We start from the raw sequence: 22,996 nt of genomic DNA on the forward strand, positions 1-22,996 counted from the left end.
AGGGTACAGGGTGCCGGGATGAACACCTCTCTCACTGCTGACTGGCCATCCAGAGACTGCACATACTCAGTGGATTTACCAACAGTCTGCTAACACTGCACTGAGCCCTTGAAAATACAATGATTATTGATTATTAATACTATTATTAGGCTATTGAATGATTCTGAAGACAAAGCAGCAAAATATTATTACATTTTAGATGGTCTCTTAGGGAACTTTCAACTCTTCCATGGTGGTACTCAACAATGACAGATGAATTTAAGCCAGTATGTGTGTCTCCATTATACACACACACGCACACACACACACACACACACACACACGCGCACACACACGCACACACGCGCACACACGTGCACACACGCACACACACGCACACACACGCACACACACGCACACACACACACACACACACGCACACACAGTTCTCCAGTCATGGGGATAAATAAGAAATTTTTATGTAAATGATGAGTCAAAGAGAGTCCCTGTTTAAATTCATTCTCTGGGCATTTGTGTTTCACCTTTCATATGAATGTACAGACTGAAACAATAAAATAATATGATGCCATCAAAGCACATCAATATGTAAAGGAATTACTCAAATGAATGGTACCATGAAAAGAAATAATTTCATCGGTCATAAACCTTCATTCACACTGAACTAATAAACAAGCAGTCTTTTAACCCACACAGAACATGGCCGTTATGCCCATAAACCTGGTATAAGGAGTTCCTATTAATAGATTAGTAAGGAAATGTTAAGAACTTACTTGAAAGATCCACTCACTGGCCATGCATAACATGAGGCTAGTGTTTCTCTCAGACTTACTCTCAGTCGTCTATTACATAGATACTAAAGGCCACCGTTTATCCACGCCAGGCGCAGCAACATATCAGCGTAAGGGCTTTAAGAAGCTTCCCAACACCACCAGACAAAGCAAAGCTCAGTTGTGAGCTGAAGGCAGCATTCCTGCCCGTTGAAACTGTATGATATACAATGAAGCAGACAACCGAGTTCAGCCTCGACGTCAAATATGGGTGGATAAAGGGAGAAGAGAGAGTTCAGATCACATGAGAGGCCAGACGCAGTGACAGTGTCTCCTGTGTTATAATCTAATGACCAGGAGTAGCCTCCATTGGGTGTTCTTGTTGATGTAGTGGAACAGCACGCCACCTATCCTCACAATGCAGAACCTGGATAGGCATGCAACAAGACCTACAACAGGCTTTGGTCTGCTGCCTAATCTGCCTGGTCTCTCTACATTGATACTGGAAAGGAAGCAACAGCAGGTCCAACAAGTAAGGAGTTATCCCAACAACACAAAGTGAAACTGTGACATGTTGTCGATTTTGGAAAAATCTGATGAAATCGTGGTGGAATTCAGTCGATCATTGAGACCAGCTAACCTTACTCGTTTGCTTTTAAACTGGCCACAAAAATCATAATGCATTTTTAATGAAATATGAATCAGTTCCTGATTTCTTCATGTCATCGTTATATGACGATGATGATGATATAAATTATTTCCATAATTTCCCAAGGGTGAACCTCTGGGAAAAACAAATGAAAAACAAGGTAAACGACAGTTGTAAATCAAATTACATCAAATTACATCAGCCCATCAGTCAAAAGAAGGAAGCACATAATCAAACAAAGAAAAATGAAGAAAACACTCTATCGCTTCTTTTTTTCAAATTTCTTGCGCAATCCGATTTACTTCGCATACCCATTTGGTGGAGCAGTTTCATTTAATGGCTGCTTGAATTTAATTCAATGCAACTGTTCATTTGCTGGTTCCAATTCTCTCATGCAACCATTTATTCATTGGCACAACTTAATTTCATGGGGTGATGCATTCAATTAATGCTAATAACAGGACATTTCAATAAATTAAATGAACTATATAATTTAACGCGTTTCAGCCCCTCGCTAAGGAAACTGAACCCATCGCGTCTAACTTCGCCACACAGGAAATCCATGAAGTCGCAGCTATCAGATATTGATATTCAATTCAATATTGACACCCCGATATCAATATCCACAAAAGGACAGGATTTACTGAGATGTTGCATCCTTCACCCTCCAAAGCCCCGTATTGACGGTGGAACGGTGTGGTCAGTGTGAGAGAATGGCAGGGTGGTGCTGGTGGTTAGCAGCAGATATGATGTTAATATGATGTTCAACCGTTATTACTCTCACTCGTACTGGCACAGCAGGGTTGAGGACACAGACTGCCCAGTTGACAACGCTCATCCCCGCAGTCCGACACAAAGGGCTCTGCAGACTTCAGCAGTGCGGCAGAACCTTGCGCCCCCCCCCCCCCCCCCCCCCCTCCTGAGCCCCCCCCCCCAGCTTGCCCTCTCTCTTGGGATCGGGCGGCCGGGATCTTATTAAAGCGGCTGATTCGTGCTCTCCTGACACCGCTGCCGCTGCCACTGCTGGCTATCGCCTTCCGCTCCTCTCCAATTTCTCAGGTCTACGGACGCCCGGGCCCTCCCGGGATTTCATTTACGCTGGAGGAGAGTCCGCTAGACAGGGGCGTCCTTGTCGTGCCTGAACCGATGCAAATCAGGTTGTTTGCTGGGGAGGGAGGGAGGGCTTCAAATAAAAATACAAGGATGTTGCGCCTTCAGGTTTCAAAGCTTCTCTCTTGCGCTTGATCTCTGGCCCGAAGCTTAAAATCGAAAACGCAAAATGCCACCGGGGGAATTCCAACGAAGGCTCCCGGGGAGAGAGAGCCGGGGCGACAGAGAAAAATGAGGCCTTAAAAGTACAATGGCAAACAAAAGTCACAGAATGACAACGTCTGACAGGTCCTTCAATTCTAGAACGATGCCTCTCGTCTCCCAACGCCTCTGAGTATTGATTCCTCCAGCACCCCCCCCCTTCCCTCCCGGCACTGAAAAGAATCTAATCCAGTGAAAGAGATAGGGCGGCCTCCCCCCCGCTGGCAGCCATCAAGGTTAACGCAGGCACAACACTTATCAAACTATCTCCGACTTCCTCTTGTTTTAATGGACTGGTCCCAATGCCCAGGTGGCAGCCTCTTCATCACCGCCACAAGCCCCCCCTCCCACGAAATTCAGTCATCTTCCTCCATCAGTCCCTGTCCACACCAGCAAGCCACTCACAACGACTTCAAGGTCAAGCAAATCGGAGAAACTACATGCAATGAGCTGTCACTCTCAACTCAACAACAAAAAACACAACAAACAGACCTTATTCCATATGAGAGGTATTCTGCTTGCAAAGTGACCTTTTTGCTCGGTCTTCTGTATGCAGGACTGATTTCACAATGGCATTACACCAACACTACGGCCGACACTATGGACATGAGCAGGTAGAATAAAGCCTAACGTGAACGGCTGTTTCTGATACTCTGCATTCTGTGTTAAAATCTATGCGTTTCTAATGATGCTATGCGCTAGGGGCACAGTGACAGTCATGTTGTAGCAACTGTCAATGAGACGGCTCAAAACAAGGGAAGTATGTTAAGAGAACATCCTTGTTTAGGGCTTAAATACACAATAATATATTAAATATTACATAATATATATTTACGTAAGTAATATGTATTATATATTTACTACTCTTAAACAACTTCATTTTTACCTTGGTGATGTAAGTGGTTTTCAAATGCATATTAAAATATTGAAATAAAAAAAACTATTTTAGTTTATTGTCGCTGTAGCTTCTATCAAATCTAATGCCTCAAAAATGTTTCTGTGCATCATTTTTTGGCACTTATGACATTTGTGAACCAATGTGCAGAGCTGTTTCCAGCGAGACCACAGCTGCAGGTTAGTAAAAGCCCCCTTAGCAAGTGATCCATAGCTGCAGGCTGGCTAAAGCCCCATGGATCCAGGACCCAGGCACATCACCACCATACTATAACACCCCTTCAGGGCTTCAGTTTCCAAACACAGTCATGACAGCACCCTTCACTAGCCGGAGGTTTTATTCAATGCGATCACTTCTTCCTCTGGTCCTTCCTCTCCCTGCAATTAAAAGCTGTGCATAATGCACTACAGGCAGCTCAACAACATTATGAATTATTAAGCGCGGCCCTTGTGTCTTCGGTTGTCGGGTAAATAACAGCTCCAGAACATCCCTGCTCATCTAACCGCGATAGCTGATCTCGTGGCACTTAAAGTAGGTTGTTTTTCATCCATAAATCATGTCTATAATAAACCCTCTGAAAATTAGCCGTGTGATCGCTATCGGGATGAAGGCATGCTTGCGCTATGCTAAACCAGCGGGCTCCCGGTGGGCGGTGACACTTGACGACCGCTAACTGTTCCGATCCTGCTGACGGTGGGGTTGAGCGGACTCTTGGACAGGGCGCATTGTCTGTGCGCCAAGGTCAGCACCTGCGACACTCACAAAGGTTGAAGAACAGCTCACTGCATTCACAGTGCAGCGGCGCTCTCTTCAAGGGCGACTCGCGCCACTCCCTGAAACATTAAAGCACTTGATTGGACATATCAAGCATTCACCGATGTATAAAGCAAACTAACACAGTAGACTGGCCCAGTATATAATCGCCTGTATCCACAGTTGCATCACATACCATTATCAACCATTATCATTACACTTCCCAATTGAAATTCTACTTCTCTCCACCATGTGCAATGCACAGTCTGGACAATATTAATCGCCACCTGTTATTTTTGATCCCTTGTGGAGCTTTCCACCTACAATCAGTGTCACATCTTAATAACAGCGCAGTTCTGCGGGCTGAATGGAATGCCTTCTGCTCCAGACCACTGTTCAGAGTGGGATCTCCAAGGCAGAGGACAAGATTCAAGCCGAGGGCCGGTTACACTTGCTTTCACACACAGAAAGCCGGTAAACAACGAGGAGAAAACGGCCTCTCCCCCTCTTCATCCCCGTCAGCAGCTCCTTATCTGCCCTTGCGGCCCGCACCCCACCCCGTCTCATCGCTGGCGAGCGCCCGTAAAACGGGGAGTTTGATTTTTCCTCACTGGCCCGTCCACGTGAGCGCGTATCAGGACGGATCACGCCGCCCCCGCCGCGAGGAGCATCATCCGAGGATCTTTTTCACATTAAGGATCCTATTAGAAAGAAAACACTAAAAGGTAATTGAATTTCCTTCACTTATCTCCATCTCTGTCAGCCGCCCCCCCCCCCCCCCCAAGCCCATCGTAATAACTTACTCTCAGGAGCGGAGATAACTCAATTCCTGCCCGGGCCGGCATATGTTATGAATCTCCAAAGCAAACTTGTCGAAATCACTCACCTCCTCTATCGAGGCTTCCTCGTGGATATGAACTCTGACAGGGAGCAAACATAAATTTATTTTTATCTATTTAATAATTCACAGTGTTGCCTGGCATCTCCGCGGACGCCGCCGCCTGTTGTTGTATTCCGGGGAGAAACCGTTCTATCCCGGTGTGGAACGACTACAGCGGCTCAAACTCCTCCAAGGTCCGCAGTGGAACCTGTGTAAAGCCTTTCCACACAACAGTTCTCATTTTTTGGGGATGCGAAACCCGTTTTTATGTCAAGAGCCATGCACCCACCTTGGGGCTCATTTTCCATGACCGGGACACAAACACCAGAAGGATTTGTCCCTGTCCCCCTCCTCTAGAACCACCACACAAAGCTGCTATAAAGATAGTAAAGTAAATAAATTTTAAAAAAAAACTCACAGCAAAACAATTTTACCCACGGGGCACCTTTCATTGGGCCGGCACGGTTTTATTGTAGCGGTGTAAAATGAAACGGGGTTTCAGAAGTAGAGGAGGAGGAGGATGACGGGAGGGGGGGGGGTGGAGGAAAAATCAATACAACAATATCAGCGTGCACTTATCAGGGGCCTCCTTCTCTCTAAGGTCACGGCAGAGCGGCCTGATTTCAACGAGGAATTCAATTGCGAGGCACAGTTTGGGCCGGCCACGCTGGGTATCTGATTAAAGCCCGCAAGGACTGTGCGCCGGGCGAGTAGCGAGAGAGAAAGAGACAGAGAGAGAGAGAGATACAACAAATAAAAAGGACCTGGAATGGAGTGGTGATGTAGCTAAAGGGAGTCTGAACACAGCAAGGTGTAACAGACCTGGAGGTCATGTGTGAGCTAGTATAAATATTAATGTGGAAAACTCTGCACGTGGTAGTACATCGCTCAGAGTAGCATAAAGCTGCGTTCTAGAGCAGAACTATCCATGTGAATGCTTTTTTTTGTTGACCGCAACTCTTAGGATTGTTCAAATCAAAGCATTCCCATTGGAAAATCCCACCTTGTGTGGGCTCTGTCACTGTGTTCAGCCTCCTCCCAATCAGTCCAGTGTAAAGCATCTTGCATTGCTGAACTTGCCCTTCAATGCACACGATGTCAGCAAAAAAAGGGCAAGAAGTACAAAGACAGAATTAGACCATCCTTGTATTTAGTCAGTGAAGCATGTTGACAGCATTGCTCAAAATGCATTTGTTTGCGTTTACCCGAAAGCCAAGCGCGAACGCGGCAGTCTTTACACTCGAGAACCCACAGCCGGTGGCTTCAACGCTGCCCTGTTTTCAGCTCCGTGGAAACTGCAAGCGCATGAATATGCTTTCAGATGCGCCCATGGCCCTAATTTCCTAATTTCCCCTGACAGCGTGGGTACGATCGTGCAGAAATAAGTGAGAAATGCTCACGTCTCTCCTCCTGGATCGACAGCAGGGGGTCTGTTCTAATACGCCTTCATGTGGCCTTTTTTCGGCTCTGTTCTTTTCTGTATCTTTTCCACAAACTTTTCAAACATCTCTGCGTAGCGTACTACCCTTTATAAGTAAAGTACATCAAGACTTGCACTTCACCCGCATGAATACTCCTAGGTAGAACATTACACTTAAACAGTAGGTGGCATGAAAGCATATAGCACATTACTCCCATAGAAGCAGTGTCTTCAAACTGCCATGTGAATATACCTAAATGGCAGGAGTAAGCCTCATCAGGCGTGCTTGTAGAGCACACGTGTAAATCCCTGTGCTACCACAAAGCCCAATTATTCTCTCCTCCCAAGATCATTCCCCTGAGTGGGAGTGCTACAGAGTTAACCCCACCCCCCTCCGGCAGACTGAAGTACTGCGTCCTCCTGCATGTAAAAAAGGCCAGCATTACACAAACGAGTGAGGGCGTGGAGGCGGCTCCCAAACACGAGCAGGGGCAGAGGGTGCTCATTTGTGGATGTGTTCAGTGGGGTGTGAGAGCGTCTGTGCTGCGAGCCCTGTCAGTGTCTACAGATGACAGTGCGCCCCCATAACCCCCCCCCCCCCCCACCCCCCATCCCCACCACACAGACAGACACGTCCCCTGCGCACCCCGACGTACACAGGGGGTGGGGCGCGCACCCCATCACGGCTGCCATGTCACGCACGGCGGATCTGCATACCCCCAGCACACGGGCGCGACCGCCCCTAATGATCATTGGGCAATGAAGTGAGCATTTCATCTGCCTGGTCTGGACCCCAGGGTAATCAGGGAGGGCTTGGGGGGGCAGCTGTCACCACACATTCGCTCACATGCACTCACACACACACACATACACTCTCTTTCTTTCTCTCTCTCTCACACACACTAACATACACACACACACACACACACACACACACACACACTCTGTTTCTTTCTCTCTCTCTCTCACACACACTAACATATACACACACACACACTCACATACTCTCTCTTTTTCTCTCTCTCTTACACACACACACATACACATACACACACAATGTCACACACGTAACGATGTTAGCTAGATGATACATCTCACACACGAGGACCCGGCCATGTGTGGAGCCTAGCTCCAACAGGCAAAGCCACATCTTACACACAGCATACACTCTCTGACACCAAACTGAGGGAAGACACTGAACAAAAAGCCATCCAAGCAACTATCCAGAGCAGTTAATGAGGGTAGGGACCACAGGGACTGAGTCTTTCCAAGGAAACAGCCACGGATGCAGCACAAGACCCAGGCAGGGGGACAGCTGTGGTAGAGGCCCCACGTTTCCCAGGAAACAAAGAGGACCATATTAGGGCATATAAATTTCTTTCCCCCCAGTAACCACATTTTAAAATAGCTTTTTTTTTATTATTATTTTTCATTTTGCAGGACAACTTGCAAACGTCTACATTTACAGAGCTACCCAGGCATTTGTACAGCTGGGTGTTTAGAGAAGCAATTCAGGTTAAGCTTAAGTGCATCACAGCAGTGTGACAAGCTAGGATTAGAACCTGCAGCTCTCTGGTTACATTTCCAGCTCCCTATAAAAAAAATACCACATCACTGTGCTACCTACACTTTCATAGTCCCCATTCACCCCATAAGAGAAACCTTTCTCTGACCCTTTGAAATCATCACATTTTACAGCTCCTGAGTGGCTCCATCTGCCTTTTAAACAGAGAGCGGCCGTTGGGACGTGAACCAATCCCCTACTGTTTGCGGTGTTAGCGCTGGCCAGGCAGTGGAGTCTGGGCTCAGCACGGCTGCGCTCCTGCCACAGGGCAGACCCAAACACCCCCTGCGGGAGTGTAATCCGCAAGCCCCTGCAGAGCAGGAAGTGATTCAGTGAGACGAGGAGAGCAGGCATGTGCTACAGTCCGGGGTTCAGGCACTGAGACGGGACAGAGCAGCCGCTCGCCTGCAGGCGGCGACTGGGATCGGAGCTGGAAGGAATGACTCAGCCAAAGAATTAACAAAAGGAAACCTTCGGTAAGTCCGTCAGCACTGTAAGTGTGCTACACGTTCTCCGATAAATTCAACCTAGCGGCCTCAATCTCCATGCTCCAGCACTACTCATGCTAGGATCCAAAGGACAGAGTGAAAGTGCGTCCGTCTCTCCGTCAGCCAGCTTTCAGCTGGGAGGCAGAGCTGCGCTCACCTCGAACTCGGCGTGCTTGTGGATGTCCTCGGCCCGCTGTCTGCTCAGGATGAACTCCGCCTCGTTGGCCACTCTGACCAGGTGATCCTTCATGGTGTGGCTCAGCAGCCTTCAGGAGGGAGAGAGAAAACATACTCAGCCACTACACTGCCCAGCCTACATTACCCACCACAGTCATGCACACACGTCCAAGTGAGGTCAAACACTACATGAAAGACCACGGTGTGAGGATTAGAGCTATTTCACATGCAGGAGGTACCAGACTCGGGGGACTGGCTGAGTAAATGGAAGCCCGGGCCACTGTTTCATATGGGTTTGATAGTCAAGGGTGACCGACGGAGTGTTTGAGCACAGTTCCAAACAGTCAACAACAAGGAGATTCACTTTATATGTAAAGCAAAAGTCAACCTATAATTGGTCCACTGATATTTAAGTAAATATAGACATGTTACAGTTGTACTCTCTACTACAGACATAACCTTCTGAGCAAGAGATCAGAAGAAAACTTTATAGTCTAGTGTAGACTGAAGCTGTGTAGAAAAAATATAACATTTATGGGTCAATAAGGCACAAGCATGAATAAATATACTGTCTCAAGTGCTTAAACAGTCACCTTTGGATAAGACTTGTGTGCTCTTATCACCATTCCTCGGAAAAACAAAGCACACGTTTCTATGAGTTAGTTACTATGCAACACAAGCAAGACGCATCTTAAAAACGTACATCCATAAAAAGAACAGTGGAGTTTTTTAAAGATCTTCAAAAGCATACCAATATCAGGGTCAGAGTTCGAAATGTAGATTTGAATAAGTATTTTTAGTTGAGATTTTTATCTATGTTTAAAAAAAAAATGAATGTTTTGCTTATTTACAGTTGGACGAAGAAGAAGGGAAACAGACGACAATCGCAGAGGCAGATCCGTCCCCGGGGAATCCGGCTGGGCTCGATGAGAATCGCTTCCAGTGGCGTGAGCGTTAATTGATTTGTTAATGCTATGCGGTGGTGGGGGGAGGGGCGGGGGGGGCACTGTAAGGGTGCTGGAGGGCACCGTGCTAGCAGGAGCAATAAAGTCTTCATCCAGGGGAACGCCTCTTCGCCCCAGGGGCAGAGGGGGGCAGAGGAGGGCAGGGGAGGGCAGGGGAGGGCAGGGGAGGGCAGGGCCGTGCAAAGTGGAACAATAACAGGCCGGGGCGCGGGCGCCGTAACCCGAGCCCGCTGTTTCAGCAGCTGGACCCCAGGCTCTCCTCTCGCACCAGCGCCATCAATAACGCCGCCCCTGCTGCCACTCTTTATGGCTACTGCAGCGTGCTCCCTCTCTCTCTCTCTCTCTCCCGGAGCAGCCCTGACATCCTGTTACGCCCCGGCGCTGCAAATCACAGCAGTCTCACACAGCGCGCGTAACTCTCATGCACGCGGGCCCGTGTACTGTATACGTGTGTGTGTCTGCATACGCACGCACCGACACTTTCAGCTTCCAAAGTGTACGCAACTGCCTCAGTGATACAACCCCTGTCCCGGGGACCTTGGATTTGCTCCCTGTAAAAAAATGACACCCATGGAAAGTGACTGTCGGCAAATGGGGATTTATAAGCCAACTGTGTAAGAGCATTTTGTTTCTGTATGCTCGGTGCAGCCATCCATAACCTGTCCTCGTTTCACTTGTTGAATTTTTCCAGACGCTTTCAAAAGCGATTTCAGGCTCCGACTAAAACACAGGGAGCAAACCAATAATAATTTGAAGCCAAAATTTTGGCTGAGTGTTTTTTTTTTTTTTTGGAGGGGAGTACCATTGCCGAACTTGTTACTGTGGCCTAAATTGAGGGGGAGGGTGGCATTAACCCCCCTGATTGACTGGAGGGAGCACTCTCCTCCCTGATTCATCAGCAGGGACACTGGGCCATCAGGGATCGCAGCCCTGTCACCTGTCCCTGTCCCTCAGCCTACCCCCTTGGGAGGCACGCAGGTATTGATGGGCCCGTGAACTGTGGGCCGCCCGAGGGCCCTCCCTCCTCACGGCATTGATTTCTCCACCCCGTCCAGCCCTGCGCTTCCTCGGCCCCGGGCTCCGTATGGATTGGAGGAAGCGGACATAATGAAGAGGTGACTAACGGAGGTCGCGCCTCCAAATTGTAATTACCTCCCCTCGTTGACGAGCTCGATGAAGGCCAGGCCGGCGTTCTTCTGGATGGAGTTCTGCCACTCCTGTAACACAAACAATACACGGACTCATTAACCCCCATGTATCCCACCCCTCCAACAGACAGACACGGACGGAATCAGTGACTGAACGTGCAGAAAAATGTCAGTAAGAGAGGGAAGAACAAAGACAGCAAATGTGTGAATTCTATTCAGAATTTCTATAAACGGAATATAGGTATAGTACAGCATATACATATACACGCAAACAATATTAAACTATAAAGAAAAAGTAAAGAAAAAGCAGTAGCACTGGGACCAGTATCACCGGTTCAGTCAGGCCCACAGACCTAAGTATGGTGTTAATAGGTCCAGTACAGAAATGACCTGTGAGGAACGGTGGAAACACGCTGTTCACACTGCTCTGTCACGCCTACACTTAAACCCGTGCGCAGGCGTTTACAGCGCTGCAAAGGCCAGGAGTTTGTCTAAACAGTTTAATAAACTGCAGCTGAGCGAGGCCTGAAGTGGGTTTTTTTTAGCAGTTGCGAAACAGAAGCTTAATGGTCGTCGTCCTTCATAATCGGTTTAATATTTCACCATTCTCCGCGCGCCCATCGGGAAGAATAACAGGAGCGTAAGACGGAGGCGTTAAGTTTGAAACCTCTCCTTTTCCTTGGGGAACCGGAGGAAAACGCATTAAAAAAAAAATCCACAGAAGTGGAGTTAAAGTAACCTGGTCATAGCACGTCACTCACAACCGCGGACAGGCCGTGCTGTTGTTAAGGCGATTCGCTGCAGTCGGTAATTTCACAGCAATAACAATTTAAATGTCGCTGTGATCTCCTTTCGGCAGTGCAGCACGCGTGCGCCGCAGCTCCGCGGCAGATGTCTCGTGTTCTCCGAACCGGAGACATTTCACACAGATCTGGGAGCGGGGGGGGGGGGGGACGAAGCACGGGAAACGCAACCAAAATAAACGAGGATTTAAACTTTTTTGTTAGCGCACGAAAGTGGCAGGAAGGCTTTCATTCGGACTCCAGAGGGCCGCGGGCGGCGTGTTTAAAATCCTCGCCTTGCGTTGTTTCAGCTGATCGGAAGCCGCTGTTTATGTATCGGGTGTGCTTGTGGTAAACAGAGGGAGCGCGGGGAAGTGGGAGAGGGGGAGCACGGCGCCCCAGAGAGAGGGACTCAGAGAGGAGAGCTGGTACTGTGCGACCGCTATGGTTCTCTTTCTCTGTTTTTTTCCACATTGTACAATAGTTATACATTCAGACAAGCCACGTACTCTACAACAAAAGATTATCAAAGCCAGGATCCTGGCCTACATTCTGCTATGTTTGAAAGCTACTGCTATAGAGTTCTGTGAAGCGATCTCCCACAATTAACAGCTGTGAAGGCCAATTTTTGCTTTTGCATTCTGCTGTTTTTAGTACCTGCATTAAAATGGGATTAGTTTAAAAAGTAAATACAGATATGATATTGATATATATTTGTCCACCAGATCATTCGGATTTAGTTTGTTTATAGACATAATTACAGATGTATACTGACTACTGACGGTTAGATTTGACAGACATTTTGGTAGACTGAGGTGGTTCTGTGTTTGTGTGGCAAAATAGCAAAAAAAAAAAAAAAAAAAACTACTTATACCCTATTACACCACTGAATTAAAACTCAATAGTAAATTCAAATATTCGAAACTGTCACATGGGCACATCAGGAAGGTCGACTGGAAGGCATCACTGAGTAAACGATTATGATCCTGTTTCCGTATGCTGAGCAAAAGAAAAACACACGGGCAGAGGTTAGAGCACTGACTTAAAGCACACACACTGTACAGCCTGTGTGTGTCAACATCATTCTCCGAATCAAGCGGCGCTAATCACGCATAATTGCAACAAAAGGTTTATTTACTCAGCTCTGACCTGCACGACGTCTGAGGTCGTGCTGTGATGTAAGCGGACGTGGACCGGGGGCGAGCTCGGCGTCGGAAACTGCTCCGTCTCAGAAGCGGTTTGTGTTTGGCTGGGCCTTATTGGCACCGACTGTGTTTACCTCTGAGTCACGGCGCAGAAGGGGTGGGAGCCCGGCCCAGGCTGGGCTGGAACCCTTCATGCGAAATGAGCTATGCTGCGGGGGCCCCTGGCTGAAGGACGTTACCCATGAGGCCCCTGCGGACGGGCCGGGGGGGACGGGCCACTCCGAGGGCCTGGAACCCGACGCCGCAGGAAGCGGCCCTCTCCGCCGCTACGGTGAGAGAGGTGGCGGCTGACACTCCTTGCGATCGCGCCGCGAGAAACGCCACGTTTGGCAAAACAGCCGCGACGGCACTCGATCTCGCTGAGCTAAACATACAAAAATAAAGTTGACCCCTGAAAGCTACGGCCATTTTGCTACAGCTCATTAGCTCTGCCCTGAAATGTCACAGCTGCAGAGATTGTCAGCATTGCAGTGAATCAAACATTACTTTCATGTGAAATACCACAGGCTGCATCACAAGCCATGTCAAATGCTATTCGTCTGCTCATTTTCTTTCTTATCACACTTGCTCGTACATGAAATTTATTTTTAAAAACAAATATATTTTTTGCACAGGAGGTCTCCTCAACCTGATTGTGGATGCAGACGAATTTGTATAGGAGCCATGTTTACTTAACCAGAGGTCTGACACTGCACAGGCCTTCACATGCTTATTGGTTGAGAAAAACATGCTTTTTGCTCTGCTAGTACAAATTTGGTTTTACTGACTGAAAACACATATTGTTTTATTTTCCCAGAGTGCACCAAAAAAGCATTTTGTCACAAGTGCAACTAAAGCACTTGTTCTTCAAATCCCTACGGGAGCTAAGGAACCTTTAACACATGCATGATGTAGTTATCCAACCACTGGCAAAAGGATGCGAAAGGAAAAGAAAATTAGTCACTGTGATCAACACACTCGTATTGTTACATACATAAAGGAAGTGAGCCTACCTATATATGTTACACGCTAACAGCAATCCTTAGGTTGTTATTGGGCCACAGCGACTCCGTCACTCTCATGGCTGCCATGATTAACTGTGCCATTCCATCCGGCCCATGAGGATGCTTGTAACCTCTGACCTCAGACCAACTCTCCCCACAGAGCTTCTAGAGGCACTTCCATCCTTTTCTCATGGTCCTGGTGACCGCACACCGAAGAGGATCACCGACAGGAAAGGAACTTTTTCCGTAATGCTCATTTTCTCAGTAGGACAGCAAGGTGGTGTTTTCTACCAGTGGGAGTAGTCCATTACCATGGGTGGTTACACGGCAAAGGTGCATTGGCCCTAACCTTCGCACGTTTCAACCCTAGCAGCACAGCATTGTGGGATAAGGAGCTCTAGACTCCACTCTTCTCTGTAGCATTCTTTGATGTTCGTCTGCTTTGGTTTGGCAATCCAGCACCGCAGGCAGTAGTCCACACACAAGCAACATAATGTGATGAAAGGTAACAAATTCATATCAACTATGCAATTCTTCAGAAATGTACGTTTGTGTTGGTAGAAGATCTAAAATGATAATACTCTTCTTACTAGCTAAACAAACAATAATAAATCATATAAAACGTATAATCCAACTGACCAGGACTAGTTCTAAGTACCTCTTTTGGCTGTCTCAAACTGTTGCTACATGAATAGTAGCTTTAAGAGGCTTCAGGCCAGGTCTGACATTTCTAGCCACAAGTTGGAAATACAGGGTTTGCAAATGCAGCAACACAGCCTAGCTCCAGGCTTTCTGCTATTCCCTGAGAGCTCCTTCCTCAGTCTACATCGGAGCTGCAGAGAAGCACTATTAGAGCTGTTACTACAGTGAAGCAGCCACACAAGTTTGGGGGGTGTGCCAGGTGTCTCATTGGAAAACAGTCTTTACCCTGGTCCTGCAACATCCAAATAGGAGGGAAGGTATCACAGTGACTCATGGGTGGACACCGTGGAAACAGGCGGTATGGTGTGTGTGTGTGTGTGTGTGTGTGTGTGGAGGCAGAGCAGAGGCAGAGGCAGAGCACAGCTGCAATCCAGAGAGAGGCTGAGGTGACATCATGACATGGTTATCCCTCCAGGGCAAAAGCCTGTTCCTTCTGCTCTCCCATACACCCAACCCCAAAAAAAAAAAAAAGAGCTCATTATTTTCAAGTCGGTGGTTAAGATAACAATGCACCAAACCGACTCGGAGCGATCTCATTTTAGCTGCGGTCGAGAAAACTATGCCTCCTTTGTCAGACGGAGGATTACAGTCGGCTAACATCCGGCTCTTCGTTTCCGTAGCTTCCCCTGCAGTTGTTTTCACTAGAAGCCGACGTAAGCTCCGCGCGAGGAGCGGCAGACAGCATCGGGGGCCGCAGTAATCACGCCGTCTGCGCCGTGGCTTTGCCTCAAACCCCCCCCCCCCATCTCCGCACATGCATGATGTCCCTCTCTCTAAACAGGGGAGTATTTGTATCGCAGAAGTGGGTAATCTCGCGAACGTTGTTTACCCCTTCTTCTCGAGTGAGCCTGCACAGCAGCGAGTGTCATTCCCAATCAGGGGCCCGCGAGCGGAGCTTTGTTTAGTCTCGGCTTGATGAGGGCTTCAGGACCGTCACAGCGTGCGCTCGGAACGCTCCGCTACATCTCTTTCATCATTAACGCTGATCCGCAGTGTTTGGAACAACAAAGGCCCCGACCGGGACGGGGGGAAAGAGCCGCACACAGGCGAAATAACAAACATTCGGATCCGAACAGATGTGAACGCGTCAGCACGCGCATCCGTGATATTGGCCGAGTCAGCCCGGAACGTCTGAAAGCACTATCAGACCTATACATCTTATAATATAGCGTTTATGAAGGTTATGCTTATCGCAGATAAGCGCCGGCGTGTTAAGGGTCTCTTTTCTCATCTCGCTTGCCGTATCGCAATGACATCTGACTGTTCAGATTTCAATTGCTGATCTGAGGGGTAAAACGCCACCCACTGCTGCAATCTCAGATGCTATCTGGTTTAAAGGCACTGCACAGAAGCGCTCTGGCGTAGCTAAGTGGCAGCAAAGAACTACGAAACTACGAAACCTCACAAACAAAACAAGCATGGTTTCTTTCAAGAACCTTGGAGAAGTAAGGGCTGGAAAACACATAAATAATTTGATTTGACCAGTGGTTTTCTAAAGCAGTTAAAAGTGTTGGAAGAACAGAGGCCAAAGCGCATGCCGGTCAACGCCACACTTTATTGATACCATTTTTAGTCAAAAACACCTCTTGTTCCAAAACCCACCCCACTACCTCAGCTCTGGATAGAACACCACACACCCCTTCAGTTCCTTCACATCAGAATAAACACGTTTTCAGAGAGCATCTCTGTTTTTTAACATTTAAAGCCTGGCTGTAAATCTGAAAAGAGTCACAGCACTTCTGTTGGTCTGTGTATTTTCCATTTATGGCTGAATCCAGCGGATGGCACACGCTCCATTGTCACGTTTCCCTCCAAAAGAAGGCGTATTCACGTCTGCGCGCAACAGACGAAATATAACATTGCAATTTATAATGCAAACACAGGGGGACAGCCACTGTCTATAAAAATGACAGAATTAAATTCCAAACCTTGTTTGCTGGAAGACAGCGAGAGGGGTTTTATCAACCGTGGCAGCGAGAAATTGGGAGTGTTTTTCCAAGACTGTGTTACAGCTGTGTATAAACGACACCAGTTCTCACTGTTTTTTTGTGGTATGTCTGTGGGCCGTCCAGACGAACTGTAAACCGGCCCGCGCCAAACGAGAGAGCACTTCATTTTAGGTCCCTGGACTGCTAGGCCCCACTTCCTGTCCGGAAGAGTTGACTTTCAGTGCATAGCTCCACCCTGCAGGAGGTCAGCAGAATTAAGTGCCAGTTGATATTACTTTGTTTTTGATTTGCCACAGCGGAGAGCACCATTCAAAGGGGCTGCTATGAAAGCAGCGTGAGGTTATCCTGTAGGCGAGACGGCGGAGAGGCAGGGCGACTGCTCGTGAGGCCCGATTCACGGAGAGGGGAGGACGGGGGAAAAAACACTCGCGCTGCACTGAACCTGAACCTTGCGTGTGTGTGTTTTCGCAAACGGCGGGGTGTCGCTGTGGACATGCGGCCAGAGAGGCGGCGTGACCCCGGTTTCACCGCATTCCTCGGGCCCCTCCCCCCCCCCCCACACCCCAAGAGGCAGCGGTCCGCGCCGAAACGCCTCCGCTCTCCCCCGGACGCCTTCATACCGCTGCACCTCAGGGGCCGGAGTCATGCCTTTCAAACACACACATACACACACACACACACAGTTTGCCTGTCAAATCGATGGCCCAAATCTGAGGCCTCTAGCTTCATCTCCACTCCGCCACGCGCCCTTCTGTGATGCTTGTGTGCTACGCCATGTTCAACATCCCTGTCAGACCCAACTGTGTGGTCACGGTGACCACGTGCTGCTCGTACAAAGGGAGTTATACTGCACGCCCCTTTGCATTGCTCCGTTTTCAGCACAGAGGTCAAAGGTCAAGAAATGTATGTTCGTTAGAGAGGTACCCATCTGTTAGGCAGTGTTAACAGTGACTTCACAAACTGGATGCCACCACCTCAGCCTCTTCCAACTGCACTGGAAAAGAAGCTCAAAAGAAAACTACTGTGATCCTGACACACGTTACCAATGTGAAATTCTGGCATAAAATTCATCATGAACAAAAACTAGTGTTCTTTACTGTTTGTATGAGGGTAGTGAAACGTTGTAATCTAAAAATGCTCAAAATACCAAATAAGTAAAACTGAATAAATGAAACGGAGTGCCTACCCATATGAATATGCTCAAAATGAAAGCAGGAACCAGCAACTCAACCAAATATTATAGCACATGTTGTGAATTATGGCAACACCTATGCCAAACAGGATACATACGCATATAAAAATGTATACAGCCAACAGGCTCCATAAACAATCACACTGACTGCCAGGAAATTCACATCAAATTCCAGAAAAGAATGCATTACCCTCCCTTTTCTTTTTTGCATTATCTTACTAATGTTGGGATCTCCATATTGAACAATCTCTTCAGCCAAAAACAATCAAATCAAAATTGACACAAACTGTCAAAGGCGGAAAATAAACAACAGATTAAGGCACTCAAAAATTCACACAACGACGCAATGTAATATTTAAACAGGAAATCATTCTCCCCTTGTGGCAATGAAACTTAGGCCTTGCTTTGCACATAACACAGAGTAACACATTTCTGCAATTTTTCGGTTTCGTGCAAATATTGGTTTCATACAAACACAGTTTGTTTTGCAGTTGCTAAAATGAACTATTAAAAGTGGTGAGAAACAAAAAAATCCATCACTTGCATACATTTATAGCTCAAAGTTCAGGACACAGTGCACTGCGGTTGGAGCAGAGGGCCTAATTTTTCTTTTTAATACGAAGTTCCACTCGAAAATAAACTCTGGAAGCCATCTATTCCTCACTTTTATGGTGCACTTTTCTCAGTACTGCCAAGCCTGGGTCTGTCCTACCCTTAGAGCTTCTCTGTCTATCCCCTCTCTGGTCCTTTACTTGGCTTGCAGAAGGCTTGCTCGGTCGCTAGCTATATATTTGTGTAAAAAAGTAGGTTTTATTGCGTTAATGCAGTCTGGTGGTCACCGCTCTGAAGTTTCCTCCCCATCCCCTCTGTATAGGATTGTGTTTCTGATAGATGGCAAAGTAATAAATGGACTGACAGAAGGCTCAGACAATAGGCTGTGATATACAGGACACAAACGCAGCTACTGGGAGATTTATGTGACAGCACTTTCAGATAGCAGACACTATAGTATCCGGGCCAAATGATTTCTGGTCGGGCAACTCCACTGCCGAGTGGCCAGACTCATTATTTATTTATTCCATGTTTTGGGTTGAAACCTCCCGCCCTCCCCCCCTCTCTTTTTTTTTTTTGAATTCATGTACTTCAGAATGCACAGTAATAAACGCATCTTTAAACCCGGAATCGGGGTCGCGTCGTCGGAGAAAGCGTCAGTCTGAATTAGGCCGGCGTTCCAGAAATGAGCCTGAACGACGTGGCAGTGGAAGGGAAGACGATTTTAAGAGATGACACAGCGTTCAAGTCTCACGAGCAGACACGCTTTGAAGGCTCCCATCGTTTTCCAAGTTCCTGGATGAAACAGATCCTTTGATGCTGTTTGGGTTTTTTTTGGTGAAGGGACTGAAATAAACGTTTCTCTGACTTGAGGAGATAATTCTTTTTTTAACTGGGAAAAACTGTTTTCTTCACGGAGGTCAGAAACTTAAAATAAATATAGCGCTATGAGTGACTTTAAGTGATTTGTCCGTCTGTACTTGAAAGGACGTAGAGACTGGGATCAAACTTCTTTGGAAAATGGGCAAAACTGGTGCAACTCAAGTGTCCACAATCCTTACAGAATGTAGCAGCAAAGGTAGGAGAAAGACACTGTGTACCCTTTGTGGTGAGAACGAGAGGCCCAAGAGAGCCTGGTACCAGGTAATCACACTATTCCACCCCAGGGGCCTCCCCAAAGACAGGAAAAACAGCACTGAGCTGTTACACTTCTTCAGATGCACCAACTAACAGTCTCCTGATAACTGGCGAGATGTTTTTTATATAAAATGTATGAGGTAAACAGCCACATGAGGCATGTTGCTGGGGGCTCATTTTCTCAGGATGCTACTGAGATGGCATTTTAATTCACATGCCAGTTTTAACGCGTTATAAAGCAGTAATAAACAAGTTTGACTTTTTTAACCGGTTACAAAATAAGCAGATTTCCTGGATTATCCCACTTGACTTGTTGTTCTGTCTATTAACATACAACAATAAAAATTTTATTTAAAAAAAAAACATGAAAGGGACTTCTTCTGCCTCTGGGTATGAGATTTTCCATGTTTAATACATATTTTTAAAAAATCTATATTTAATACACTGGCTTTACTTAATATTTACTATTTACTCAGTCCGGCCAACCAGACTGAGTAAATAGTGTGACTTTACACTTGACAGACTTTTAATTAGATTTCACTTTTTAGTTTTTAGATTACAATTTTAAATATACCAAATATGCCATCCACCTGTGAATGTGTCTGGTCCAAACTGTTCTTTCATTGTAAATCCGCATGTACATAAGCTATCAAACTGCTGTTTATAACTCCATCCTCAATAGCAGTGAAAGGCTAGCGCGTCTTTCATATCTGCAGTGATTTAAACCTCGTCTGTGACCCGATCCCCTGGAAGGCAGCGCGGGAGACGCGCCGTCTCTCCCGTGGAAATTCATTTTAGTTTTTAGAGATGCCGTGCCACCCTCACTATCTCGGCCGGAGACAGAAATCAATCAAGCTCATCGACATCTCCGCCCCGCATCTACGCCGCGTCGGCTCGTTATCTTCATCCTCGGCCTCCTCCTCCTCCTCCTCCTCTGCTTCCCGCTCACGGCGCTCAAAACGTCACGTCCCTCAGATGTAAAATAGCGCCCGGCCTTTCCCTTCCCCATGCAAGGAGCACAGAAATTAGAACAGGTAACAGCATTACTGCCACGCATTGATCAGCTGGTAGCGCACCCAGGCACAGCGGTAGGCTTGTTTGTTGAGTCCGCTTTGAATTTAAGGCAGCACCCCCCCCCCCCCCCCCCCCACCACCTACCCACCCCCACACAATACCATTTGCATTGGCTGTGGGAGAATTTGGCTGGGTGATTTATTGAAGCAATCAGCACCACATTCGCTGGGTTTTTTGTTGTTGTTGTTTTTTTTTGGAGGGAACTGCAGTCTGTTTCGCGGGTGACTGGGACCCGGCCCCCAGTGTGGCAATCTCCAGATTCCGGCTCTGATTAGATTAGCATTAAACAGCGCCCTGACAGATATGACAAATAGATGCATTAGACCGTGTCATTTATTCTGCCTTCCGAATGCTAAGGTTCACTTCTCCCCTACGCCCCTGTCTTCCCAAATATATGCAGAGAGTGACACCAGAAGCGAGGTGTAATCTCTCTATATTACGTTCGGAGAGCGAGCGTGGAGGATAAGGACTGGTAAACAGGGGAGGGGTAAAAAGGCAGAGAGAGCACATTTTCGCTAAAAAATAAACCCCACTTCACACGCTCGCCAAGCGAAATGGAGAGATAATAAATCACCAGCTTTTTGCTCCTTTTTATTTCTCCCTTTAAAAACCTGGATGGCAACACCAAATGCTCTCTACCTGAGAGAGCTATTACAGGGTGTTTGTGTGAGAGTGCCCTCTGGCGCATCCCCCCCCCCCAGTTTTGACAGCCATTAGGGGGCGTCTCCTGAAGCCACGGGCCTTATTGCGCCGTATTGACAACGCGCGCCATTGATTTTCTCACACCTGCTACGACCCTTTCATTTGTATTCATGAACTCTCCGTCAACATCGCCTAAATAAATCTGGGAACATGGCAGCGAAAAATAAAAGACAGAGAGGGGAAGGAATCGATGCAAAGCAGCATTAATTTAGCGCGGCCCTTGTTAGTCAGGCGAGTGAATGCGCGCGGCCTATGAGCGTGGGTCAAAGGTTTTTCGGATGGGTCAGGATGGGTCAGGAACCCTTGACCTCGCCTCGTCCAAGGTGCCCTGGTGTAGGGGATGCTGAACTCATAACAAGGGCCTGGGTTGGGCAGGTACGGGGCAGCGTGGGAGTGGAGGAGAGAGATAAGTGGAGTGTGGGGGGGGGGGGGGGGGGGGGGGGTAAAGAGTGTGAGGAGAGGGAGAGATGAGGGGAGCTTGGGGGGGGGTTAAGGCTGTGAGGAGAGGTAGAGACGAGGGACGGCGGAACTTGCCTGTGAGCACAGCAGCATCACCAGCTCCACCACAGAGCTGCTGGACTTCATGCACACCAGACCTGGAACACAGACAGGGAGAAAGCAGGCCCGGTGGTCACTCGCACGTCACTGTCACCCTCAGCCACTGTGCCACACCACGCGGCCATTACACATCCCACAGTCACACCCACCCAGGGTCTCCTTCCTGTTCCATACCATGCATTTTCAGGAGCCTACTGTGTCTCCCTTCTCTGGTTTATAAGAGCAATCCTGACCCTTTCTTAGGCTCTATGTTAAAGGGCACCTTTAACATAAACAGGTATTCTGCACAAGACAATCTTGTCCTTATGAAAACAGCGCAGCTAACGCATGCATAGCATTTCCGACTGAAACTCAAGTCATCCGTTGTAAGCTTATGTTTTCCTCATTATGCGAGGAGGCACGAAAGTCCCTCATTTTCCATTACGAAGGCAAAGGCTTAAAGCACAGCAGCAGCCGTGCACTGCCTTCAGTTTAAACTACAAAGGCAGGGGAAAATGAGGACACAACACAGACGCTGCTGAGGGCCGTAGCTTGAAGGGCAAAACACAATGCAATACAGATCAGCGGCTCCCCTTCCCGCGGTGGTGAACTGCTCTCTCTGGCCTTCTGTAGCCATACAAACCGAGCTTTCAGAATCTGACTTCAACCCCACAGTGACAAACAAAAAAAAAAAAAAAAAAAAAAACAAGGATTAAATATCCAACATCTGCAGGGGCTGTGCTGGATACTAATGAACCTACAAAATGTTACTGTAAACCAATACGTAGTTGGGCCTTGTATTACAGTCTCAAATGAGCAGAGCATATGTCTTATTGATCTGTAATATCTGCATTTTGTGATTTCGGAGCTGAGGGGCTATTATGTATGCAGGGAGGGGAAATGGCTCTGTGACCTCTCCTCTTCCAGCCCCCCCACCCCCCCCTTCCCCTCAGCCCCCCCAAACCTGGCCCCTCCAGCTATCAATCAACTTTCCATTTTGTTTGTTGGCAGGAGACATTCAAAACACTCTTATTAGTGGCCTGACCCCTGACTCTCTGCTCTATAAAGCCCCGGCGCGCTGCAATCAGTTATTTAAAATATACTCTAGGTGCTTCACACCTCCAATTTGATCACAGCTGCGCGGCGTGAGGCATTAAGGGGGCC

The 22,996-nt window shown here is 47.6% G+C and overlaps 1 protein-coding gene across 1 annotated transcript in view; it reads right to left on the reverse strand.

The window, feature by feature from the left end:
* LOC118793402 (lipopolysaccharide-responsive and beige-like anchor protein) overlaps window positions 1-22,996 on the reverse strand; it is a 210,665-nt gene that overhangs the window by 115,250 nt on the left and 72,419 nt on the right. The window contains exons 34-36 of the mRNA XM_036551568.1: window positions 21,830-21,891; window positions 11,022-11,086; window positions 8,885-8,993 (exon numbers count right to left, since the gene is read on the reverse strand). Of these exons, the coding sequence (XP_036407461.1) occupies window positions 8,885-8,993; window positions 11,022-11,086; window positions 21,830-21,891 (236 nt within the window). The remainder of the gene's footprint in view (window positions 1-8,884; window positions 8,994-11,021; window positions 11,087-21,829; window positions 21,892-22,996) is intronic.

Source organism: Megalops cyprinoides, chromosome 18 (assembly GCF_013368585.1).
Source record: "Megalops cyprinoides isolate fMegCyp1 chromosome 18, fMegCyp1.pri, whole genome shotgun sequence".
NCBI lineage: Eukaryota > Metazoa > Chordata > Actinopteri > Elopiformes > Megalopidae > Megalops > Megalops cyprinoides.